We start from the raw sequence: 27,490 nt of genomic DNA on the forward strand, positions 1-27,490 counted from the left end.
GGTCTGATGGGTTTGGGGTTTTAACATTGTTTTTAACTAACTTACTGCATCGGGCACAATCATTTAATTTTAAATCTTGTATCCTGTATTCTTATTTTTATTGCCTGTACACCGCCCTGAGTCCTTCGGGAGAAGGGCGGTATATAAATCAAATAAATAAATAAATAAATAAATAAATAAATAAATAAATAAATAAATAAATAAATAAATAAATAAATAATATTGCAGGCAGCTGGTGTTACTTAAGGAGGCATTAGCCCACTGCTCCACCAAGGCTATTTTTTATTGTTTGGTCGAAATAAAGATTGTCAACTTACAACTGATCACTTAGCAAAATAATAGAGTTGGAAGGGACCTTGGAGGTCTTCTAGTCCAACCCCCTGCTCAGGCAGGAAACCCTATGCCATTTCAGATAAATGGCTGCCCAGTCTCTTCTTAAAAACCTCCAGTGATGTAGCACCCACAACTTCTGGAGGCAAGCTGTTCCACTGGTTAATTAACAGAATAAGAGTTGGAAGGGACCTTGGAGGTCTTCTAGTCCAACCCTGTGCTTGAGAGGAGACCTCATATCATTCTTACAAATGGTTGTCCAATCTCTTCTTAAAAGCCTCCAGTGATGAAGCACCTACAACGTCTAGAGGCAAGTCGTTCCACTGATTAATTGTTCTCACTGTCAGGAAATCCCTCCTAGACTGAATCTCTCCTTGATTAGTTTCCATCCATTGCTCCTTGTCTGGCTTTCGAGTGCTATGGAGAATAGGTTGACCCCCTCTTCTTTGTGGAAGCCCCTCAGATATTGGAAGACTGTTATCGTGTTTCCCCTAGTCTTTCTTTTCATTACACTAAATATATCCAATTCCTGTGTTCTTTGTATGTTTTAGCCTCTAGTCCTCTCATCATCGTTGTTGCTCTTCTCTGCACTCCTTTTAGCATCTCAACATCTCTTTTGTATTGGGGCGACCAAAAGTGGATGCAGTATTCCATGTGTGGCCTTAAAGTGGTAGTAATACTTCACGTGATCTTGATTCTATCCCTCTGTTAATGCAGCCTAGCACTGTGTTGGCTTTTTTAGTATCTGCAGCACATTGCTGGCTCATATTTTAAGTGATTGTCCAGTAGGACTCTGAGATCCCTCTCACAGTTATTACTATTGAGAAAGGTATCATCTATACTGTACGTGTACATTTGGTTTTTCTTCGCAAAGTGTTAAACTTTACTTTTCTCTATATTAAATTTCATTTTGTTAGATAGCACCCATTGTTCAAGTTTGTCAAGATCCTTCTGTATCTTAAGCCTATCTTCTGGAGTGTTGACTATTCCTGCCAGCTTGGTGTCATCTGCAAATTTGATGAGTTCCCGATCTATCCCCTCATCCGAATCATTGATGAAAATGTTGAAGAGTACTGGGCCTAAAACAGAGCCTTGGGGTACCCCACTACTCACTTCCCTCCATGTAGATGCAGTTCCATTGAGGACTACATGTCGGGTGCGATTGGCCAGCCAGTTACAAATCCATCTGCTGGCAATGCTGTCCGTCCCACATTTTTCTACCTTATCAAGAAGTAGGTTATGGTCTACTTTGTTGAATTCACTTTGTGAGGTTAGTCCAAATTTCTGGAAAGGGACAAGTTGGGGAAAATTCATTTCATAGCTTACAAACTGATCCCCTTCAGTCCAAGTTAGACAACACTTGACAACCTATGATAGTTTCACCACTCACATTGATTAACAAGGATATGGAGAAGTTGGAGATGTTTAACACTAAAGAAAGGAGATTTATATGGCACACTCTGCCATATATCAAAAACATTTTGGAAGCAGCAGAACGCAGCTGCTGAGATCTGCAAGTAGGCATTGCACACTGCCCAGAGGCTAGCATACAAGGACAAATTATGCACTTTAAAAATTGCTTGGAGGTGGGAGATACTTCCAATGTAATCTACCGGATCCCCTGCATGGATTGCCCCTTTGACTATGTAGGACAAACGAGGAAGAAACTAACTACCAGACTGCAAGAACATGACTGAGTAATTAGACAAGGAGATCCAAACTCATTGGTAGCCTCACATTGTAATAAACAAGGACACACATTCAATTTCACAGGTACTAAGATTGTTGGATGAGCCAGTACAAAAACAGCCAGGAATATGATGCTAGCCTAGGAAACGGGCCCCTTGTCAGTCAACAGGAATGCTGAATTACCACCAGCCTATCAAATACTCAGGAGCCGAGGGCTTGGCAGCCCAAGGAAATGACAGCCAATTGCCAGCCATCAACGCACCAATCAGCCAATAGGAAGGCACCTCATAAACATGACTCACGGAACAGCCCAAAGTACGAATTTCAGTAGACAGAAATTCCCCAAGGATGGGATCCAGCATGAGTCCGAAAGCTCATAAGATTAAATCTCTGGTCCTAGTGATCAACCCAGATTCGATTTCACACCATTATCCTGGGACACGTATATTTGCCTTCATTCAAGAGGAGATTTACTTCTTTCCTAAAGTCGTCATTTCAAGTTTTTTTCCCCCCCCGCAGTTCCAAAATGAGTCAGGCTAGGTGGCATTAAAACCTTATTATTTATTAAACTTCAGATCCACCCGATACACAAACGTTCTCTGGACAGTTTGTAAAACTTCACCATTCACCATTGGCACGAATGAACGACTCAATGGGTTTTTCAAAATTTTATGACAAAGAAGGAAAACATAATTCCTTTCCATTTTCCCCCCTCCATGTTCCATAATTGTACGAACCTCCCTCTCTCTCCTGCCCCACTTGAATTGAATCAAATACTTTATTTGGCCAACTGGGATTAGAGCCACAAGAAATTTCATGGAAACTAAAATGTCATTTTTCCCATCTCTCAATTCAGTATCTCCAGACCAGGGGTGTCAAACTCAATTTCATTGAGGGTCGCATCAGCATTGCGGTTGCCCTCAGGGGGCTGGGTGGGTGTGGCCTGGGTGGGTGTGGCCTACTGGATGGGTGTGGCTAGAGTCCGTATGGCCTACTGGGTGGGCATGGCCAGCACTACATCGTTCACATCAAGGGTGCCTATGGGGGCCTGGGCAGGAGTGGGACAGATCTGAGGGTCTCTGGCAGAAGGAGGGTCTCTGGGCCGGGGCCAAGACAGTGGGGGCCATTCCCTCACTCTTTCCAGGTTGGCTTCGCGGGCCACATGAAACCACTTCGTGGGCCGGATCTGGCCCCCGGACCTTGTGTTTGACATGTCTGCTCCAGACTTTGCTTGGCTCTCGTCCTTCACCTCAGATTGCCAAAATTTCTACTTTCTTTTGAAAGTCCTAAATCTGCACAACTGTAAGAAGTGCAGATCCCTGGATGTGGGCAAGATGACCACAGGCCATCGTAGGTAGTCCTCAGCTTACAACAGCTCATTTAGCGACCAAAGTTACGATGCTGCTGAAAAAAGTGACTTACGACGGCCTTCCACACTTATGACCATTGCAGCATCCCCATGATCAGGGGATCAAAATTTGGACGCATGGCAGCTGATTCATTTTACGACTGTTGTAGCGTCGCAGGGTCACGCGATCCCCTTTTGTGACCTTCTGACAAGCAAATTCAACAAGGAAGGCAAATCAACTTAACCACCATGTTGCTAAACTAACAACTGCAGTGATTCGCTTAACAATGGTGGCAAGGAAGGCTGTAAAATGGGGCAAAACTCGCTAAGCAAATGTCTCACTTAGCAACATAAATTTTGGGCTCAATTGTGGTCGTAAGTCAAGGACTATCTGTAATCTTCTTGGACTCCTTGCCATCAGGAATTTGGCCTTCAGGAATTTAATTATGGTGAAATGAAATGTGAGGGGAAGATTGTCAAGACATCTGAGCTCAAGGAGATATGAAAATAATAGCTTACATTCGTTTTTCCTAGGATGGCATGGCTACCACAGAAGTACAGGTGGGTCAGTGGGAAGTTAAATCCCTTCCGGAATTCAGAAAGACAGAATCAGATGAGGAATCTTGCTAGGTTTAATCAAAACTTTAATAGTATCTGGAGTACATTAAATTACATTTGTCTTCCAGAAAAAGAACTCATAATTCTCCATTTTTGATACAGCAAGAATTGATTTTTTTCTATTGATAGAAGAGAATATTTGCAGTTCAGGGTTGGTCTATGGAGTCCTGGGTGTGCTCTGAGCTTCTTGCAGGTGTTTCATGACCCAACTAGGGTAATGTTATCAGTGCATGTAAAGAGTGGGGTTTTCAGAGAAGAGGAGGAGGAGAAATATGAGGTTCTTGGTGCTTTCTGAGCTTAGTTGCTTTCTTGCAGACGTTTCATGACCCAACTGGGTAACAACATCAGTGCTGGAAGGGAGGAGGAGGAGGAGGAGGAGGAGGAGGAGGAGGAGGAGGAGGAGGAGGAGGAGGAGGAGGAGGAGGAGGAGAACTATGGGGGGGTCCTTGGTGCTTTTGAAGGTTGGTGGTTTTCTTGCAGACGTTTCATGACCCAACTGGGTAACATCATCAGTGCTGGAAGGGAGGAGGAGGAGGAGAACTATGGGGGGTCCTTGGTGCTTTTGGAGGTTGGTGGTTTTCTTGCAGACGTTTCATGACCCAACTGGGTAACATCATCAGTGCTGGAAGGGAGGAGGAGGAGGAGGAAACTATGGGGGGTCCTTGGTGCTTTTGGAGGTTGGTGGTTTTCTTGCAGACGTTTCATGACCCAACTAGGGAACTTTATCAGTGCCGGAAGGGAGTGGGGTTCATTCTCTGTTTATATACTTGCCCTCTCATTGTTGATTTGGAGTGTTGTTGTTGGTTCCTTGATTGGGCTGTTGGGTTACTGTTTGTTTGTCTGAGTTGATCCTTGATAGTTGATAGTTCCTTGATGGGGATATTACTTCTTGATTGTTGGCCTCCTATTAATCTTGGTGTTATTCTCTGTTTGTGTAGGTGTTGAAGAGCTGTGTGTTTGGTCTTTATGCTTTCTCTTTAGCTTTTTAATTATCTCTTTTGAATGATGTGTAGATGTGGCTTATCTCAGTGTGCCTGTGGATCAACAGACAAAACAACGTAACAGTGAACAACAGCCTAATGAAGGAACCCCCAAGAAGAAAATAACACTCCCACCAACACTGACAGGGCAAGCCACCTGTATTTATTTAATTAAATTATTTAATTAAATTTTTATACCGCCCTTCTCCCGAAGGACTCAGGGCGGTGTACAGGGCAATAAATACAAAAACAGGATACAAAAGTTAAAAGCGATTAAATAAATGCCCAAGATTAAAACAATAATTAAGATGTATTTAAAACCCCAACCCTAACCCATCAGACCAGGTCAGAAACAGAATATAAACAGAAATAAACCCTCCCCCCTCCTAGCACTGATGAGGTTACCTAGTCGGGTGATGAAACATCTGCAAGAAAACAACCAAGCTCAGAGAGCACTGTCTTCCTCCATCACCCCACTCCTTCTGGCACTGTTGATGTTACCTAGTTGGGTAACGAGACGTCTGCAAGAAAACAGCCAAGCTCAGAGAGCACCACAGTTCAACCCAAAAGAGCTACAAATATTCTCTTCTAAACTGGAACTTACCAGATTTTGTGGGTGAAATTCCAACTGTATTGTGCAAGGATGAATTTCTATGGGTTAATTACCTGGATAAGAAATTAGCTAGCAGAGGGAGGGACAAACCAAACGAAACTCTCCCCAACAAATATTTTGGAGCTAAGAGTCCCAGAATTCCACACCACCTACTGAAGCAATCTCTAAACCTTTGAGGTGCAAAACTGAAAAATATTAGGCTAATCCACACAGCCTTTCCATTTTTCCCAAAGCCCAGAGCCAAGGAACCAGCCCAGGCCAGTAACCAAATCTACGTTGCCAGTTCATTCTTTGGATACCAGCCTCATCTGAAAAATAAGATATATCTCTGTATTTCTATAAATACATCCCTGCATAAATTCAGTGTATTCCCTTTAGGAGAACAAAGCTCATTTCAAATAATAGCTTATGGTATTTTAAAATTTAAGGCTAGGTTGTGCAACAGCTAAGGAGTCCACAGGGAGGGATTTGAAAAGTCAAGTTGCTGGTCCTGATTGTTTGAAGCCCAGTTCCTTTTTTACATGTACAGGTAGTCCTCAACTTACAAAAGTTTGTTTAGTGACTCCTCGAAGTTACAACAGCACTGAAGAAAGTGGCTTACGACCGTTTTCACACTTGCGACCGTTGCAGCATCCCCAGGGTCATGTGATTAAAAATGAGACACTTGGCAGCTGGCCTGTATTTGTGACAGTTGCAGTGTCCTGGGGTTGTGATTCCCTTTTGCGACCTTCTGACGAGTAAAGCCAGTGGGGAAGCCGGATTCCCTCAACAACAACGTTACTCACTTAATAACTTTGTTATTCACTTAACAACTGTGGCAAGTAAGGTCACAAAATGGGGCAAGACTCATTTAGCTGTCTCGCCTAGCAACGGAAAATCTGGGTTCGACTGCAGCCATAAGTCAAGGACTACCTGCTTGTATGTGTGACACATATAAAAATGGGGGGGGGGGTTGATCGTGTATTTGTGACCACCCTCCTGATCTTTTTTTTAACCTCTCCCTCCTGCAGACAGACTTGGTTGGAGCAAGATTAGATGCCTTGCAGATGCAAAAACAACACAGTTCATCCTGGCTGAGTTGACATTCGAACACACGTTGTGAAGCTTCCTTTCGCCGCTCTTTGAAACAGACTGGGAGCAAATCCTCATCAGCTTAAAGTAAAATTCCTCCTCTTTTTTTGCCAGCCCAAGACGTTAAACCATCCAGAAACACTAGGACAGGGGTCTTCAAACTTGGCCCTTTTATGACATGTGGACTTCAACTCCCAGAATTCCTCAGCCAGGCATCCTGGCTGAGGAATTCTGGGAGTTGAAGTCCACATGTCATAAAAGGGCCAAGTTTGAAGACCCCTGCACTAGGAGGTGAAAGGATTGGTAAATCACTTAAGGATTTTGGCATTACAAGCCCCACCATTTGAAAACAAAAAACAAAAAATGGAAGACAACCATTTTAGTGCAAACACACACAATTCAGAGACGACGTCCAAACAGGGTCTTTTGCTGCCATGTGCAAAGCTTGTGACAATACAGGCAGTCCTCAACTTACAACAAATTCATTTAGCGACTGTTCGAAGTTATAACAGCACTGAAAAAAGTTATCTATGACCGCTTTTCACGACTGTTGTAGCAGCCCCACGGTCATCTGATCACAATTTAGATGCTTGACAACTAACAGTTGCTGTGTCCGAGGGTCATGTGATCACCTTTTGAGACTTCCGCAAATCAGACCTAATGGTGAAGCTGAATTCATTTAAAAACTTAACCATGGCAGTGATTCACTTAACAACCGTGGCAAGAAAAGTTGTAAAATGGGGCAAAACTCACTTAACGACTGTCTCACTTAATAACAGAAATTCGGGGCTTAGCTGTGGCTGTGAGTGGAGGACTGCCTGTATTCCTCTCAACAGACTTTTTTTTGATCACATGGGCATCTGTCCTAATTCGAAGAATGAACACGCAACCGTGTCTTAATTTTCCCTTTTGACCCTCTGAACTGATTAGAATTATTTTGCGTTAGGATTATCAGAATAAGGCAAGGTGACTTTTGTGAACTTCAAAAGCTAGATGTGTCCAGAGAGGCAGCTTAGGAGACCCAGACAAAGTAAGCCACCTCGTCCAGATCCACGGGGTAGTCCGTGATCAAGGTAGGAGTCTTCTCAAACAGCTCTCCTTTGTAACTCCGCCATTTGCCCGCCGGGATATAGATGTCTCGTTCCTGTTTCCCCATCTCCAAGACGGGAGCCACCATCAAGGTGTCTCCGATGAGAAACTGAGAATCGATCTTGTGAGCAGACTCGTCCCCAGGAGAGATCCACCAGATGGGCCGTATGATGGGATCCCCCGTGGTCGTGATCTCCCCGGCCAGTTCCAGCAGGAGAGGGGCCACCAAGGATTCGTGAAGCTTGGTGAACTTCAGGGCAATTTCAATGACCTCCTTATCGTAGAGCCAAGGCGGGATGGAGAACTGCATGGACGGCATGAAAGCGGACAACTCCAGCCAACGGAGGTACAGTTCCCGGTCCGGAATTTGCACAGCCCCCTCCGTTTTGTTGGGGAAAAAATTTCCTCCAATCATGTCAGCGGATATGAATGGGTACCCCAACATGCTGATGGTCAGGACGGTGGGGATCAAGGATTTCAGGCCAAGTTCATAGCCCCACACGGAATCCCGGTCAATGATCCTGAAAAAACAAGAGATATTCTGCGATTGATACCCCACTCTGACCTCAGCCAGCTCATAAAACGGAATGGCCATTTCTGTGTAACGCCTGGACCAGACACTGGGATCTGACAACGGTCGGAAGGTGCTAAACTGTTTGGGAAGGTAGCTGGTCTCCCCGGCGTCAAATTTGAAGGAGGAGATGCCGTATTTATTGCGGAGTTGTCTCAGCTGGCTCTGGAACCAATCTCGGGCTGCAGGGTTGGTGAAATCCAAGATGGCGCCAATGCCGTTCCACCATTCCACCATGGCTGGCAGCCGTCCTGTGGGTTCCTTGATGAACAGCTGCTTCTCTATCCCCACCCCAAAATTCGAGGAGTTATAATTTATGAACGGGTGGGTCCAGAGGGTGATCTGAAAGCCTTCCTCTTTGAGCTTCTTAAAGGTTTCAGTCACATTGGGGAACTTGGCCGCGTCAAAGTCGAAGTCGCCGTACGCTTGGGTGTAGGTGTCATCGATCTCAATGTGGCTGCAGTTGAACTTGTACTTCTTGATGTTTTCTGCAAAACGCAAGAGTTTCTCCTGGTCGATGTCGTTTTTGTACAAGGCCCAGGTGGACCAGATGGGGTACCTGAAGGCATTCCTTGACGGTATCTTGGAGGGCTTGTAGAAGTACTTCCGCACCATGTATTTGTGGATGGAGGTGACGTCGGAACCTATGCAGACCCGGTAACTCAGCTCAGGAAAAGGCTGCTGACCCAATGGAGGTTTGTAAGGAGAGTTTTTATACCTGGCTTGGAAGACAAGAGAGGGCTCTGTGGCATTGAAGCCAAGGTGGAAGGGAACCGAATCGTTGATCTTGATGGCCGCAGCTTTGGAGGACAACCAATACCTTTCCAAAATGCCTCCAAAGCTGTTCCTAAAAGAATAGACGTCGCTGGTCACAAAAGGCATGGGTTCTTGGTATCCAGGCAGCTTGATCGGCCAATGCTGGACACTCATCTCACAGCCCCCATACCAGAGGGCATCTCCCCAGAACATTTTATGATCCACCACCGTGTCTGCCACAAACTCTTCCCAACGCACACGGTAGCAGATCACAGTGTCCTTGGGGGTGACAATCTTGATGAAGAAGTTGACTTTCCCCTTGTCGGACCGTGTGCAGGTTAAATTGGCCCCCTCCCGGGAGCAGGACTCAAGGTCCAGAAGCCCCGATTGGAAGGCCACCTTGAAGACCAGCTCGCCATTCTGGTTCTTGATGGTGAATCCATCCTGCCGCAAATCCATCTCCGCCGTCTTGAGCCTCTCTGCTTTCCGAAGGGAAGCCACGTAGTAGCACCATGCCACCACGGCGGCAATGAACAAAATAAGGCCCACCACGATGGCGGTAATCATGGGCTTCAGCTCCTTGGCTGGCTTCTGCTTCACTGGAGTGAAGTTATCAGGCAGGAAGGTATACATTGTCCCCTCTTATGTCAGATTGCTTCCCAAGGCAGCGCCAGTCTCTGATTTTGGGTGCAAAGTTGGAAACATAGGTGCTGGGTGATGGTCCACCTTTGCCTGGTTCTTCAAGAGTGGCCAGCCAGCTCATTCACCTCCTTCAACCAAGGCCTTCGTCCTATCTGAAAGACACTGAACGGATCGCCATCATCTGCCAAAAAAGAGGGAAAGACAAAAAGCTGAAGAAGGTTGAACAAAGGTCAGCTAGATATTCTCTTAATAGCCCACATTATCTTCTAAGACATCAAGAAACGATGATGTGTAACGGCTGAAACAAATTGGAGGGCCTAAAACTGACCTGCAGACAAACTACATTTTTTTCTTACAACAAAACTACCCACCTTGGGGTCAATTGTAAAGTTGAAAAATTGAAGGCAAAGAGCACCATGTGTGTCTCCTTGAACTTTCGGAGGAAAACTGGATATAAACCAGTTAGAACAATCAACCAGTGGAACGGCTGGCCTTCAGAAATTGTGGGCGCTCCATCACTGGAGGTTTTTAAGAAGAGATTGCACAGCCACTTGTCTGAAATGGTACAGGGTCTCCTGCTTGAGCAGGGGGGTGGATTAGACTAGATTAGAAGATCTCCCAGGTCCCTTCCAACCCTGTTGTTTTGTACTGTAATGTAGGTCAAGATAAAGACAGGTAGTCCTCAACTTACACCTGGTTGTTTAATTGGAGATTTTTGAGAAAAGACTGGGCAATCATTTGTCTTAAATGTTAGCAGTGGTGGCAAACCTATGGCACACGTGGCAGAGGTGGCACTCAGAGCCCTCTCTCTGTGGGCACGCGTGCCATTGCCCCAGCCCCACCTCCCCCCACGGCCTCCTCACCATCAGCCCCCCAGAGGAGAGTCACCTCCGAACGCGGTCTGCGCAAATCAGAGTAGTCAAGGACATGGCAGCTGGGCAGTGGGGACAAGACTCCGCCCTCACGGCCTGTCACGTGCAGATGATGCTGCGGGTCGCGGGCAGAGGGCATGGCCACCATGGCACTGCTGAGCTGCCTGGGTGATCTGCTGCAGCGGGCTGTGGAGGCGGCGGGTGGCCCTGCAGGTGGCCCTGCAGGTGGGTGGAGCACGGAGCAGGGGTGGAGTGGGCAGGGCAGTGGCAGAGTGGGCAGATGGTGGGGAGATGGGTGCGGGCCCAGGTTTGGGGCACTTGGTCTCTAAAGAGCTTGCCATCACTGTTATAGGGTCTCCTGTTTGAGCAGGGAGTTGGACTAGAACAGAGGTTCCCAACCTTGGGCCATGGCCCACTAGTGCACCGTGAGGGGTTTGCAACCAGGCCGTGGAAACGGCTAGCTAGCGTGCACGCACATGCATGCATCCTCACTGCGTGAGCAGCGAACAAGTGTGTGCATGGTCCATTTAAGTGAGAAGCAGGCATGCACGCACACCACTCACACAAATGGAGCTGCGCACACGTGCGCGTACTTACCGGCCACTGGCGTGGAACTATCCCCTCTACCCACCTCGCTGGTCACAAAGCCAGAAACATTGGGGATCTCTGGACTACAAGACCTCCAGAGACCCTTCCAATTCTGTTATTCTCTTAAATCTACCTAGCGAAGCAAGTTAACCAGGTTAAGTTAAAAACCAGCATTGGCCCAGTCTGGGAAGGTTGGTTAGCTTCTCTGAAATGATTCGTTTGCTTGGTGACTGGTTCATTGAAGTGGTTATGGTGGCTTGATTCTTGCAGTCATTCCAACAGATTTTCTCAAGAGTGTCTTTCTCATTACTAAGCAAAAATGTTGCATGGTGGGTTGGTCCAGCTATGACTCTATCAACACATGATCCTGTGTTTCTCAAATTTGGTCAGTTGAACATGGGTGGATTTCAGCTCCCAGAATTCCCTAGCCAGCAGCCATGTTGGGAGTCCAACTCTTCAATTCTGGGAGTTGAATTTCATGTATCTTTCAGTGTCCAAGGTTGAGAAACGCTGCTCTAGATCAGGGGTCCCCAATCTGTGGGCCCCAGTCCACCACTGACCTATGGGCCACGTGAGTGGCTGGCTGGTGTGTGTGTGTGTGTGCATGCACCTGAATGAGAGTACAGATAGTCCTCAACTTACAACCATATCTGAGCCCAAAATTGCTACGCAAAACAGTTGTGAGTTTTGCTCCATTTTGTGACCTTTCTTGCCACCGTTGTTAAGTGAATCACTGCAGTTGTCATGGTTGTTAAGTGGATCTGGCTTCCCAATTGACATTGCTTGTCAGAAGGTCGCAATACATGATCGTGTGACCCTGGGACATCTAACAACGGCCTGTAACAGATACTTTGTGCTTAATTGTGGTCGTAAGTCGAGGACTTACCTACAGTTGTGTAAAATGATTGTCAAAATATAGCCTATACAAGAAGGCTTGGTTTTTTGAATAACGCCAAAGAGAAGAGTTTGCACAAACTTCAACGGCCCAGGATCTTACAGCAAGAGCTACGATTGTTGATCTCAGCGTCTTCATTTTATGCTGATCCAAAATGACCAAGTCACGAGGGACCAGAAACTTGCCAATCACAGATCCCTTCTATAACTGGAAGAGTGTCTGACCCCAGCAAGCCTCAAGTTTCTGCCAGAATTGGGGGACCCTCCCTGCACAATGTCACAGCCAAATGCCACCAGCCAGAGCGGCACTTGTCTTTGCTACACAACACGGAGGCTTCTCCTGGCACGATGTCGCTTCTCACATTCTTGCAGCTGTTGCTTCGAACAGCAGTGGCAGCAGCTGCCAAGTTTGGGGTGCTAATCCATTCCACTAAGGCTGAATATTTAACTTTTCCACTTGGCTGGTGTCTCTCCTTTGGCCAGACACCAAGCTGAATACAGAAATGGGTTCTTGAATCATCGTCCTTGAAACACGTGCTGACACACCAGATGCCTTCACCTAACACCCTTCACCAGCTCTGGAGAAAAACTTAAAAAGAGTTTATATTTATTCAACTTGGTTGCAGTCACTGTGGGAAGAATTTAAACCCGTATATCACTGTGTCAGAAATATCTCATGTAGGGGAAAACATAGGTTAACTAACCCAGGTCTCCAACTGATTAGCAGCCTCTGAAATCCTTGAAAATTACAGCACACTTTAAAAACCACCTCAAGAATTAATTAAACACATATTTCAAATTGTAAACACATACAAGCAAACACACAACATTCGATTAACTCAATGTAAACATAATTATAATGCTTAGAGTTCAAACAAAGAGACTCAATCCACATCACGGGATTTAATCAACCTGTTGTCCAAGTCAGGACAACACACACACACACACACACTCCTCAAGCCCACACACCAAAGACCAGTTCCTCTATAAAACAGCCCTTTTTATACCTCATTTTTTTTGCTTTTGGGAATAAATAAACCTTTCCACACAGAGATTTCATTTTGATTTACTGTCGCGCCATCCGAACTCGAGTTGAAAGCCCATGTTATTCTTCTGACACCATCTTGGCTACAATGTGAGGGGTGCCGTGTTCCGAAGAACAGAGTTTGTTTACAGGTAATCCTTGACTTACAACCACTTGTTTGGCGATCACCATCACAATATTACTGAAAAAAGTGTTGTAACACGTGTCCTCATGCTTACAACTGTCAACGGTCACGTGCTCAGAATATGGAATTTTTAAAACTGGCAGGTAATTAGGAGTGTTGCGCTGTCCCTGGGTCATGTGATCGCCATTTGTACCTTCTCAGCCAGCTTCCAACCAAGCAGAGTCACTTAACAACCGTGTGACTCGCTTAACAAGTCAACCCTGACAAGACTGAGTGGCTGTGCATTCCGGCATCCCGGGACATTCAAAATATTCCATCTCTTCTTATGGGGGGTGAGTCCTTACCCCCCGTGGATAGGGCTCGCAACTTGGGAGTCCTCCTAGATTCACGACTTACTCTGGAAGACCATATAGTGGCCGTGACTAGGGGGGCTTTCGCCCAGGTTTGCCTGGTGCGCCAGTTGCGGCCCTATCTTGACCGGGATGCCCTGTGTACGGTCACTCATGCGCTCGTGACCTCTCGCCTGGACTACTGCAATGCTCTCTACATGGGGCTTCCCTTGAAGACCACTCGGAGGCTCCAACTGGTACAGAATGCGGCCGCGAGAGTTGTCTTGGGAGTTTCCCGGTACTCCCATGTTACACCTTTGCTCCGCGAGCTACATTGGTTACCAGTTGTCTTCCGGGTGAGGTTCAAGGTTTTGGTTATGATCTTCAAGTCTTTACATGGCATGGGTCCAGGGTACCTTGAGGACCACCTGCTGCCGGCGTCAACTCCCCTCCGCCCTGTGCGTGCCCACAGAGAGGGCCTCCTCAGGGTGCCTCCGGTCAGGGAATGTCGACTGGCGGCCCCCAGGGGGAGGGCCTTCTCTGTGTGCGCTCTGGCGTTATGGAACCAATTGCCGGTTGAGCTCCGGATGGCATCGGACCTTCGCTCCTTCCGGCGCGGGCTGAAGACCCACTTATTTGAACTAGCTGGTCTGGCCTGATGGGGAATATTAGGGTTTTAATGGGTCTTTTATTGTTTTTATTGTTATTGTAATTTTTAATTGGGCATTTATTTAATTTCTTTTTAATTTTTGTATTATTTATTTATTTATTTATTTATTTATTTATTTATTTATTGATGGGATTTATATCCCGCCCTATCTCCCGAAGGACTCAGGGCGGCTAACAACAAAACATATAATAGGTACAGAAATCAAGATAAAAATAAAATTGAAATCATCTGTGCAATAAATTAAAATTAAAGAATTAAAAAATAAATTAAAAATTCTAAATATAAGTTACGGTAATTAAAATGCCTGTCAGTCCAGGTCAGCCTGGTGGAACAGGAGTGTTTTGAGGCCGTGGCGAAAGGATTGGAGGTTTTGGGTCATCCGAAGCTCAGGGGGGAGCTGATTCCATAGGGCTGGCGCTCCCACAGAGAAGGCCCTCCCCCTGGGGGTCGCCAGCCGACATTGCCTAGCTGACGGTACCCTGAGGAGGCCTTCTCTGTGTGAGCGTACTGGACGATGGGAATTTGTTCCCGGCAGCAGATGGTCCTGCAAGTATCCCGGACCTAAGCCATGTAGGGCTTTAAAGGTAAGTACCAGCACCTTAAATCTCACCCGGAGGGCAACTGGCAGCCAATGCAGCTCACACAGGATGGGTGTAATGTGGGAGTATCGGGGTGCTCCCATCACAACCCGTGCAGCTGCATTTTGCACCAGCTGAAGCCTCCGGGTGGTCTTCAAGGGCAGCCCCATGTAGAGAGCATTGCAGTAATCTATACGGGAGGTAACGAGTGCGTGTGTGACTGTACGTAGGGCATCTCGGTCCAAAAAGGGGCGCAATTGGTATATAAGACGAATCTGTGCAAATGCCCCCCTAGCCACGACTCCAATATGATCTTCAAAACTGAGTCGTGAATCTAGGACACGGGTCAGCAACCCGTGGCTCCGGAGCCGCATGCGGCTCCCAGCCGCCCGGTGCGCGCGCACCTCTTCGAACGGGCAGTGGTGCACGCGCACCTCTCCAAATGGAGAGTGGCACCGCCTGTTTGGAGAGGTGCGCGCGCACCTCCCCGAATGGGCGGAGGTGCACGCGCACCTCCCCAAACCTTTGGAGAGGTGCGCGCGTACCTCCGCGCGAACAGGCAGAGGTGCCGCTCTTTGAGGAAGCTGCCGCGGCCCGTCTCCGAAGCTGCCGCTTTCGGCAGCTTTGCAGACGGGCCGCGGCAGCTTCCTCAAAGAGCGGCGCCCCTGCCCATTCTGAGAGGTGCGCGCGCACCTCTCCGAACGACCGGAGGTGCGCGCGCACCTCCCCAAACCTTTGGAGAGGTGCGCGCGTACCTCCGCGCGAACGGGCAGAGGTGCTGCTCTTTGAGGAAGCTGCCGCGGCCCGTCTCCGAAGCTGCCGCTTTCGGCAGCTTTGCAGACGGGCCGCGGCAGCTTCCTCAAAGAGCAGCACCCCTGCCCATTCTGAGAGGTGCGCGCGCACCTCTCCGAACGACCGGAGGTGCGCGCGCACCTCCCCAAACCTTTGGAGAGGTGCGCGTGTACCTCCGCGCGAACGGGCAGCGGCGCTGCTCTTTGAGGAAGCTGCCGCGGCCCGTCTGCAAAGCTGCCGAAAGCGGCAGCTTTGCAGACGGGCCGTCGCCGTCGGGCAACCGGGAACCGGTTCCATCTCACTTTAAAAAAAATGGCAACCGCGTGCGTCTGCGCATGCACAAAAAACCGTTTTGCGCATGCGCAAAACATTTTTGCGCATGCGCGTGCATGGACACACGCACGTGGCTCCCACTTTTTTTAATTTGTGATGGAACCGGTTCCCAGTGGCTCTTTTCCTTTTTTAGGTTGCCGACCCCTGATCTAGGAGGACGCCCAGATTGCGTGCTCTATCAATGGGAGGTAACATCTCTCCTCCTATAGTCAGAGATGGAACCTCTTGGACTAAACGAGATGACGGTATGTACAGCCACTCAGTCTTGGCCGGGTTGAGTCGAAGCCTGTTTTCTCCCATCCAAATCTGTACCGCTTCCAGGCAACGGGACATCACATCGAGGGCATCACTGGGTTGGTTCGGGGTGGAGATGAATAGCTGGGTATCATCAGCATATTGATGATATTTCACCCCGAAGCCACGGATGATCTCTCCCAGCGGCTTCATATAGATGTTGAACAGGAGGGGCGAGAGCACCGATCCCTGAGGCACTCCACAACTAAGAGGCCTAGGGCTTGACCTCTGCCCTCCTGCCAACACCGTCTGCGAGCGGTCCGAGAGGTAGGAGGAGAACCACCGCAGAACGGTGCCTCCCACTCCCAGCCCCTCAAGACGACGCAGTAAGATACCATGGTCGATGGTATCAAAAGCCGCTCATAGATCTAATAGGACCAGGACAGAGGAATAACCTCTATCTCGGGCCCGCCAGAGATCATTCACCAGTGCGACCAATGCCGTCTCCGTGCTGTGCCCGGGTCTGAAACCCGATTGGTACGGATCTAGATATTCAGCTTCCTCCAGGTTCAAAGGGAGCTGTCGTGCCACCACGCTCTCAACGACCTTCGCAAGGAAGCGAAGGTTGGAGACAGGACGGAAGTTGTTTAAAACAGCTGGGTCCAATGTCGGTTTCTTGAGGAGGGGCCTTACCACCGCCTCTTTCAAGGCGGCAGGGAAGTACCCCTCACTCAGTGAGGCATTGATAACTGCTAGTAGCCAGCCTCGTGTAACCTCCCGAGATGCATAGACTAGCCAGGAGGGACACGGGTCCAACAAACATGTGGCGGCACTTAGTTTCCCCATGATCTTGTCCACTTCATCCGGAGTCACAGGATCGAACTCTTCCCAAATGTACTCGGCCAACTTCATCGTTTTCCTCTCGTTAGACACTGCCCAGTCAGAGTCCAGACCAGCCCGAATCTGAGCAATTTTGTCCACCAGATATTTACTAAATTCCTCAGCCCGTCCATGTAGGGGGTCCTCTCCCGTCTCTTGACTTAAAAGGGAGCGGACCACTCTAAATAGGGTGGCCGGGCGGTTATCTGCGGACGCAATGAGGGTGGTGAAGTAGGCGCGCTTTGCCACCCTCATTGCCACAAGATAAGATCTAGAAAAAGATCTTAACTGTGTTCGGTCAGACTCAGACCGACTGGTTCTCCAAATGCTCTCTAGGCCCCTTCTCTGGCGTTTCATCTCCCGCAGGTCCTTGGAGAACCAAGGAGCGAGTCGGGATTTGCGCCGGGTCAGAGGCCGCAAAGGGACAACGCGGTCGAGAGCCTCCGAAGCAGCCTGTTGCCAGGCATTAACTAAGGACTCGACCGGGTTGTGGGAGAGGGAGGTGGGAATCGGTCCAAGCGCCATCTGGAATTTATCTGGGTCCATCAGGCGCCTGGGGCAGAACCACCTGGTCGGTTCCGCCTCCTGACAGCGGGGGGTGACGTGACGGAGGCCCAACCGCAGGAGGTAATGGTCTGTCCATGAAAGGGGTTGTGATGTTGGAGTAACCCCACCCAGTCCATTTAGCCATTGCCCAGAGACAAAAATAAGATCAGGCATGTTTCCTCCCTCGTGAGTTGGGTCCTGAGTAATTTGAGTCAGGTCCATGGCCGTCATGGAGGCCATGAACTCTCGGGCCACTTCTGATGCACTGCCCAGGGAAGGTAGATTAGAGTCTCCCAGTACCATAAGTTTTGGAAATTCGACCGCCAATCCTGTGCAGCTTGGAGAGAGGTATACCAGACGTAGGCCCAACTGACCACCAGGACCCCACCTTAAGAGGAGGGATTCACATCCGTCTATCTGAGGGGCAGTGGCCTCCCGCGGATGGAGCGTTTCTCTGATAACGACCGCCACGCCACCTCCCCTACCCTGAGCTCGAGGTTGATGTAGCACATGGAAACCTGGAGGGGATAAATCAGTCAGAGGGACCCCTCCCTCTGGGCCCAACCAGGTTTCCGTGATGCACGCCAGGTCTGCGTCCTCCTCCTCGATCAAGTCATGGATGAGGGGGGCTTTATTCACAACAGACCTGGCATTAAAATAGATCAGCCTGAGCTCAGGAGTCTGCCCTCCCTCTTCCCCAGGACAGCAGGTGAGAGCTAGAGGGCCAGAGCACGCCACAGCAAGAAGATAGCGGGGGCGTGATCTCAGATTACGATATGGCCCTCTGCTCATCCATCTGCTGCCATTCCCAATTACTGTGGGGATCGGTATCCCTAACCCATCCCCCTGGGTCACAAGACTCTCTCCGGCCCTCATATTGCCGCGGCCATTGGCCAACCTAGACTGAGACAGGTCCGGTAGGATCTTCCCTTCATTCTGCCGGGCCTGACCCTCCCCCCTCCCTAACCCTTCAAAAAAATTTAAAAGAAAACCCAAGAGCCTCTTTTTGGCGCCATGCCACCTCTCGGGGTCCCAGGACCCGTCATTAAGGAAACGGCGGCGTAGGTTTGATGGCCACATCTGAGAGAGGGGGGAAGCTCTCAGGGCATATATGCCCTGTTAACCGCCCTGAGTCCTTCGGGAGAAGGGCGGTATACAAATTATGAGACTGGACAGCCATTTGTCTGAAAGGGCATAGGATTTCCTACCTGAGCAGGGGGTTGGACTAGATGACCTCCAAGATCCCTTCCTTCTCCTTCTCCTCCTTCTACTCTTCCTTTTCCTCCTCCTCCTCCTCCTCCTCCTCCTCATTATTATTGTTATTGTTGTTGTTGTTGTTGTTGTTGTTGTTATTATTATTATTATTATTATTATTATTGTAATCATAATAATTTCAGCCCGAGATTGTAATATAGCTCACAGTTTTCAACCTCAGCAATTTAAAATGGTGGATTTTGCTTGCTGGGAAATTGTGAGAATTGAAACATACTCATCTTAAAGCAAGCTGGCTTGGGAATTCTGGGGATTGAAGTCCATCCATCTTAAAGCTGCTGAAACTGAGAAATCCTGCTTTAGATTAAACCCAACCAGTGAGGACAAACAGGTCTTCACATTCTTCACAAGTCCTGCCAACACGGACTAAACGAAGCCGTTCATCTCTTTAATTTTGTAGCTTCGGGGCTGCTTCCAAGGAATCTGGATGGCATTAAGAAGAGATCAGCCACCACAAAAGGACAGATTTTGCCAACTAAATGCTTGGAAGCCAAGCATTATTGACATAGCCTGGATTGATGGTGAAGAAAAAGCACCGGGTGATTGTTCTAAAGGTGTCACCTTTGAAAAACTGCCATTAACTGTGATCTCATCAATTAATAGAATAACAGAGACGGGAGGGACCTTAGAGGTCTTCTACTCCAACCCCCTGCTCAAGCAGGAAACCATGTACCATTCCAGCCAAATGGCTGTCCAATTTCTTCTTAAAAACTTCCAGTGTTGGAGCATTCACCACTTCCTAGAGCTGGGGTAGGCAACCTCGGCTCTTTTATGACTCATGGACTTCATGAGTCATAAAAGAGCCGAGGTTGCCTAACCCTGTGCTAGAGGCAAGCTGTTCCACTGGTAAATTGTCCTCACCTTAGTTCTAGGTTGCTTTTCTCCTTGGTTAGTTTGCATCTGTTACTATCTTGTCTTGCCTTCTTCAGGTGCTTTGGAGAATAGGTCGACCCCCTCTTCTTTGGGGCAGGTAGTCCTCGACTTACAACAGTTCATTTAGTGACGGTCCAAATTTACAACGGCATTGAAAAAAGTGACTTATGACCGTTTTTCACACTTACGACCTTTGCAGCATCCCCAGGGTCACATGATTTACATTCAGACGCTCGGCAAACTGACTCGTATTTATGACGGTCGCAGCGTCCCGGGGTCACGTGATCCTCCTTTTGTGATCTTCTCACAGGCAAAGTCAAGGGGGAAGCCACATTCCCTTAACTACCATTTGACTACCTTAGCAACTACTTAGCAACTAACTTAGCAACAGGAGTGCCCAACGATATTCCAGGGAGTGCAAAAACTTGGGTTTAGAAGTTTCAAAATTATAGTGCATACGCATAATTTGTGGCCGTCCTTTCGAACTTTTGTAAGGAGTGTGAGAATATATCAGAAGCATTCTAGTGGCGTGGGGTATAGAAAAGGTTGGGAGCCATTGAACTACAGTGATTCACTGTGGCAAAATTCACTTAACAACAGAAATTTTGGGCTCAATTGCGGTCATAACTTGAAGACTACTTGTTGTTGTTGATAGTTGCAAAGTCGTGTCCGACCCATCGCGACCCTATGGACAATGTTCCTCCAGGCCTTCCTGTCCTCTACCATCTTCTGGAGTCCATTTAAGCTCACGCCTACTGCTTTAGTGACTCCATCCAGCCACCTCATTCTCTGTCGTCCCTTTCTTCTCTTGCCCTCAATCTTTCCCAGCATTAGGCTCTTCTCCAGTGAGTCCTTCCTTCTCATTAGGTGGCCAAAGGATTTGAGTTTTAGCTTCAGGATCTGGCCTTCTAAAGAGCAGTCAGGGTTGATCTCCTCTAGGACTGACCGGTTTGATCGCCTTGCCGTCCAAGGGACTCGCAGGAGTCTTCTCCAGCACCAGAGTTCAAAGGCCTCAATTCTTTGGCGCTCAGCCTTTCTTATGGTCCAACTTTCACTGCCATACATTGCAGCTGGGAAGACCATAGCCTTGACTATACGCACTTTTGTTGACAGCGTGATGTCTCTGCTTTTTAGTGTGCTGTCTAGATTTGCCATGGCTTTCCTCCCCAGGAGCAAGCGTCTTTTAATTTCTTGGCTGCAGTCCCCATCTGCAGTGATCTTGGAGCCCAGGAAAATCAAATCTGTCACTACTTGTAGATGGATGCTATTGCTATAGAGCTGTGCAGGAGCTTAGAAGAAACTGAAAAGGTGGTAATTGACGGCCCTGAGGACATGATGTCAGAAGTCATTGACAACAAATTGTGTTACTTGGAAAAACCCAGCTGCTTCTGCTTATTCGCCTCATAATTTCTGGCCATGAGTTCCTCTGACTCCCCAAGCCAAATATTGAGAAAGGCACGCTGGAGTTATTAATCCAGGTAGTCCTTGAGTTACGACCACAGTTGAGCCCAAAATTTACGTTGCTAAGCGAGACATTTGTTAAGTGAGTTTTGCCCCCATTTGACAACTTTTTTTTGCTACATTTGTTAAGCGAATCGCTGCAGTTATTAAGTGAGTAACATGGTTGTTAAGAGAATCTGGCTTCTCCATTGACTTTGCTTGTCAGAAGGTCGCAAAAGGAGGATCACAGGTCCCCAAAATACTGAGACCGTCATAAAGACGAGTCAGTTGCTAAGCATCCAAATTTCGATCACCTGACCATGGGGGATGCTGCAACATTTCTGAGTGTGAAAAATGGTCATAAGTCCCTTCTATTCAGTGCCGTTGTAACTTCGGACGGTCAATGAATGAACTATTGTAAGTCGAAGATCTACCTGTATATTAAGCCTCCCGATTTGATCTTCAGGCTCTTTCCAAATTCTTAATCACAAGTTTTGGCAACAGCCACTGGCTGACTGACAAAGCACAATGTCATCCCTCAGCTTGTGGCACGCGTGAAAACTCAAACGGCCCCACAGTGGTTGTCACTGTGACTGTTTAAAGAAATCTATATTTATTACATTTTGTCAAAGGAAATAAAACTAAAAAAATAAAATAAAAAAATAAAATAAAAAGCAGAAAAAACATACATCCATCAGTAACAACAACAAAAAAAGGGGGGGGGGGAATGGTATACAAAAAAGGGGGAAAAATATGACCCAAATATCAAATAAGCCCAACATTAAATATAGAAAAAATTCCACTCTGGTTGGATGCTGAAAGCAGAATAAAGGGGGGAAAAAACCCCTGATAAATTCTCTTCCCTTTACATAATGGCTTTGCAAATAGTTGTAAACTTTCTCATCCTTATTTATCAAGCAAAATACACTATCTAAACAAATATTTCAGATGTGCAGGTCTCTACCTAATAATCGACCCAACAATGTATATAAAAAGTGATTTTTTTTAAAAAAAAAATTCAAACAGGTTAGCCCAAATATAGGCAGTCCTTGACTTACGAGCTCAACTGAGTCCAAAATTTCTGTTGCAGTTTTGGAAAATTTGGGCGCAGTTGTGGTCATAAGTCACGGACTTACCCATACAATGCTGGCGCATTTTCACAGAGGCCACGCAACTGACTAGAAACACGGAGAAAAGTTCCTTTTTCCAGCATAATTGGGTTGCCTCCGATCGTGCCCGGGCGCCAGGAAGCAGAGCCAAGCTACAAGGAAGGGCAGATGAAGGTCTAGCTTTGCTCCTATTTCAGAGAAAAGGGTTTGCCAGGCCAGGAAAATCTTTGGAGGGAATAAACAAAGTCAGAGTCACAAAATAGCACTGAAACTCTAAATCCTTGCAAGCAAATTAATTTGGGCTTCTGGGAAAAAGTATGTTCCCCATTTGGGCTAGGCTTGCATAGTGTTGGCTCTCCTGCAATCCTAATGTGCTGAAAAATCTCCTTTCCCCCTCTTTTTAAAGCTGCATTTGAAGGAGAGTTGGAGTAGGAAAGGACTGGAACGAAAGAGGAACATCTTGTAAGCGAAGGCAGCCTGGGACAATGGGTCTTTCAGTAGCCCTTGGCTCCCATTGGCAGGGGGGGGATGCCAAAGTCCTGACCAGAGTCCCAAGCAGAGATAGATGAAAGATGAAAGACGTGTGTGTGTGTGTGTGTGTGTGTGTGTGTGAGAGAGAGAGAGAGAGAGAGAGAGAGAGAGAGAGAGAGAGAGAGAGAGAGAGAGAGAGAGAGAGAAAGGTAGGTAGGTAGGTAGGTAAGCAGGGAAATAGATGATAGATGATAGGTAGTTAATAGATGATAAATACAAGAAAGGTAAAGATATAGAGATAGATAGATAGATGGATAGATAGATAGATGGATAGAGATGGATGGATAGAGATAGATAGATAGATAGATAGATAGATAGATAGATAGATAGATAGATAGATAGATAGATAGATGATAAAAAGATAGAAGATAAATAGGTAAATAGGTAGAATGTAGATAACAGAATAGCAGAGTTGGAAGGGACCTTGGAGGTCTTCTAGTCCAACCCCCTGCTCCGGTGGGATACATTATACGATTTCAGACAAGTGGCTGTCCAGTCTCTTCATAAAAACTTCCAGTGTTGGAACATTCACAATTTCTGGAGGCAAGTGTTCCACTGATTCATTGTTCTAACTGTCAAGAAATTTCTCCTTATTTTTAGGTTGATTAGTGTCCATCTGTTGCTTCTTGTTCTGCTTTCAGGTGCTTTGGAGAATAGGTTGTCCCCCACTTCTTTGTGGCAGCCCTTCAAATATTGGAACACTGCTGTCATGTCACCCCTGGTCCTTCTCTTCATTAGATTAGACTTACCCAATTCCTGCAACCGTTCTTTATATGTTTTAGCCTCCAGTCCCCCCCTAATCATCTTTGTTGCTCTTCTCTGCACACTTTCCAGACTCTCCACATCTTTTTTATAACATGGTGATCAAAACTGGATGCAATATTCTAAGTGTGGTCTTACCAAGGCATAGTAGCATGTCTGAATGTAGTTATGGCATGGAACTAAAAAGCAGTCAGCTACACTGGCCTGGAAAACCGAGCTGGGATAGAATTGAGCAATAACCAGACTTTGGACCCAGATGTTGCCCAAACTATCTGCAGAGGCTGCCACGTTGCCTTTTTCGCCCCTCTTCCTCTCCCATGAAAGCCGCTGGTCTCCACCTCTCTCCTTCAACTTCCCCATAGAACAGAAGTCCCCAACCTTTTGGACACCAGGGATCGGTTACGTGGAGAGAGGTTTTTCCACGGACCGGAGGGTGTGTGGTTTTGTGTGCAGCCTGCATCCTGCGGATGGGGCTTTGCTTGTTTTTGCAGACCGGTTCCTGGCATGCCATGGCCCGGTACCGGTCCACAAACCAGGGGTTGGGGACCCCTGCTGTAGAAAGTAACCACCTGCTGAGGTCTGCAGTTAACACTTCACCGTCTTTGTGAAACAGAGGGGAGGCAAATATATTTGTTTTATCTTTCCTCCCACAAAAATGTGGGTGAAATGCCTCTTCCACTCCTATCAGAGCTGGTTTGAGTGCAATGTGACAGTGGCCATGTGTTCAGAATGAGTCAACTGGAAAATATCTTGCAAAAAAAAAAAGAAAGAATAAAAACTAGAAAAAAGAAAAAAAATATCTCAGGGGCTGCCCCAAAGAAGAGGGAGTCAAGCTATTTTCCAAAGCGCCTGAAAGCAGGATAAGAAGCAACGGATGGAAACTAATCAAGGAGAGAAGCAACCTAGAACAGGGCTTTTCAACCTTTTCACCCACTGCACCACTTTTAGGATATGGCAACATCCGAGTACCACCAGTCGCCTAGCAAGGTGTCAAAAACGTGATGACACCCCCCCAAAAAAGAAAAAAGTGATGAAGTACAGGTAGTCCTTGACTTACAACAGTTCGTCACTGTTCGAAGTTACAATGGCACTGAAAAAAGTGCCCCCCCAAGCCACAGCCGAGCAGGACACCTGCCTGCCCGCCCGGCGGCGCTCTTCCTCCTGTCCGAGGTTTTCATTGTTGTGAGCATTTCTCTTGAGGACTGGCAGCGGGGTGTGTGTGTTTGGTTTTTATTCCCCCCACCTCTTTGCTGGGTGGTTGCAGCAGGTTTTGGTCACTTCACATGACTCTGGGATACTGTGACCGTCATAAATATGAATCAGTTGCCAAGCATCTGAATGTAAGTCACAAGACCCTGGAGATGCTGCAACATTCCAGCTGATCAGCGCTTCTTCTGGGCTCAGCAGAAGCACCAGAATCAGCACCGAGCTCCAGCTGGATCCTGGCGCTGATCCTGGCGCTTCCGCTGAGCCCTGACAGCCCTGCAGCTCCAGCCGTCTCTCGCTCAGGCTTGTACGGTGCTGCCACCGGTTCATCTCATTCCCCTCCCCCGCTACCACTTTTCTAGGGTGGTTGCGTACCACCTGCCAGGTGCCAATGTACCACAGGTGGTACCTGTACCACTGGTTGAAAAGCCCTGACCTAGAACTAAGGAGAAACTTCCTGACAGTTAGAACAATTAAGCAGTAGAACAACCTGCCTCCAGAAGCGGTGAATGCTCCAACCCTGGAAGTTTTAAAGAAGAGACTGGACAGCCATTTGTCTGAAATGGTATAGGGCAGGGGTAGGCAACCTTGGCTTTTTTAATGACTCGTGGACTTCAACTCCCAGAATTCCTGAGCCAGCATGGCTCAGCTTGGAAACTCACCCTTTTCCCTCAGCATGGCTGGCTCAGGAATTCTGGGAGTTGAAGTCCACGAGTCATAAAAGAGCCAAGGTTGCCTACCCCTGGTATAGGATTTTCTGCCTGAGCAGGGGATTGGACTAGATGACCTCCAAGGTCCCTTCCAACTCTATTATTGTTATTATTATAACTAAGTGTCCAAGCCAAGAACCATATACAGGGAATCCTTGACTTACAACCATTTGTTTAGTAACCGTTTGATGTTACAACCGCACTGGGAAAAAAGTGACTAATGACAGTTTTTTACACTTATGGCCGTTGCAGCACCCTCACGGTCATGTGATCAAAATTCAGACGCTTGGCAACTGACTCACATTTATGACCGTTGCAGTGTCCTGGGATCAAGTGATCCCATTTTGTGCACTGTCTGAACAACAAAGTCAATGGGGAACCCAGATTCACTTAACAACCGTGTTACTAACTTAACAACTGCGGTGATTCACTTAGCAGCAGTGGCAAGAAAGGTCGTAAGATGGGGCAAAATTCACCTCACAGCCGTCTCACCTCAGCAATTTTGGACTCAATTGCGGTCGTAAGTCGAGGACTACCCGTAGGCGCAAGATATCTTCTTGCAAATATTTACTGCCTTCCAGCCTTTTTAATTAAATTTTTAAAAAATCTCAGTTTAATTCATGTAATTTAATTAAGGTGGTCTTTTAGGAGAAGCCAACCTCCCTTTTAATTAAAGGTGGTAATTCTTACTTTGGGCAATGACAGGAAATTTAAAACGCCCAGCGCTTACCTTGCTACCCTGTCCCCCCAAAACAGGAGGAAAATTAAAGATGGTGAGCAGAGGTGACTGTGAGGGTCCAAAAATCAAGATGGTGGTGGGCATGGCTGTGTGATCAAAATTCAGAATAAGAATTGGAAGGGATCTTGAAGGTCTTCTAGTCCAGCCCCCTGCTGAAACAGGAGACCCAACACCCTATAGTTGAAAACCTCCAGTGATGGAGCACCCACAACTTCTGGAGGCAAGACGTTCCACTGGTTAACTGTTCTCCCTGTCAGGAAATTTCTGCCTAGTTCTAGGCTGGTTCTCTCCTGGGTGAGTTTCCATTTGTTGCTTCTTATCTTGCTTTCTGGTTGCCTACATGAACACTGTTATTTTTTTTGTTTTGTTTTACATGCACTATGTGGGCTTTGATTGTGTAGGCATGAAGGCTATCTTGATTTGGTTTTTACTGATCTCTTGGAAAGATGTCCCTGATGGATGATGATGGCACACAACGCCAAGACTAAACTGAGATGGGTTTGGTTGTCTTTGACCCTCCTTATGACATTTGTGACCTAATGTGTCAATGTGGAAGGCTGGGATTCAGTGTTTCTCAACCTTGTCTACTTGAAGATGGGTGGACTTCAACTCCCAGAATTCCCCAGCCAGCATAGCTGGCTGGGGAATTCTGGGAGTTGAAGTCCACCCATCTTCAAGTGGCTAAGGTTGGAAAACATTACAGAAAGAACTCCTTCTTGTTTTCCCAAAAAGAACAAAGGCCCCTTGTAAATATATATTGCGAGACTGGAATGTGTGGAGGACAAACAGAGGGACGATCATTGCACAACTCAACACCTTTGCTGTTTGCACAGGAAGGAAAGCAAACCCCAGGCACCCACCTTTGTTCGACTGGGCAAAAACACCAAATATGTTTTCTTAATTGGCTCTTTTCCTCCCGGTTACTTCCCTGTTTCCTTTTAGAACATTCGTTCGTTCGTTCGTTCATTTATTTATTTATTTTCAGTTTGTTTGCTGCCCATCTGGCCACCAGACAGACTCTGACGAGATGTTCCAGTAATTCTCAAAAAAAGAAAAGGGGGGGGGGCGGGAAGAGGCAGCATCTGGAAATGGATTAACGATGATGTTACCCAGTTTGGGGAATGAAACATTTGCAAAAAAAAACAAAACCCCCACAACCAAGCTCACAGAGCATCAAGGACCTCAAGAGTCTTTGTCGTCGTCCTCCTTCGCTACTCTGTAAACCCTCATCCTCATAGCACTGATGATGATGTTACC

At 47.2% G+C, this 27,490-nt stretch overlaps 1 protein-coding gene across 5 annotated transcripts in view; it reads right to left on the reverse strand.

Moving 5' to 3' along the window:
• Positions 1 to 949: 949 nt before the first annotated feature.
• The window catches only part of LOC308663097 (myogenesis-regulating glycosidase-like), a 43,657-nt gene continuing 17,116 nt past the window's right edge, over positions 950 to 27,490 (reverse strand). For 2 of the 5 annotated variants that reach the window (XM_081319256.1, XM_081319254.1), the window contains exon 2: positions 7,240 to 9,888. In XM_081319256.1, coding sequence (XP_081175382.1) covers positions 7,662 to 9,698 — 2,037 coding nt within the window. In that variant the 5' untranslated portion in view covers positions 9,699 to 9,888 and the 3' untranslated portion in view covers positions 7,240 to 7,661. Of the gene's footprint in view, positions 5,020 to 5,370; positions 9,889 to 27,093; positions 27,275 to 27,490 lie in introns of those variants that run through there. The other 3 variants (XR_014025286.1, XM_081319255.1, XR_014025285.1) reach the window with 3 other exon arrangements.

This window comes from Vipera berus (genome assembly GCF_964194415.1).
Source record: "Vipera berus genome assembly, chromosome: 2".
NCBI classification, from domain to species: Eukaryota; Metazoa; Chordata; class Lepidosauria; order Squamata; family Viperidae; genus Vipera; species Vipera berus.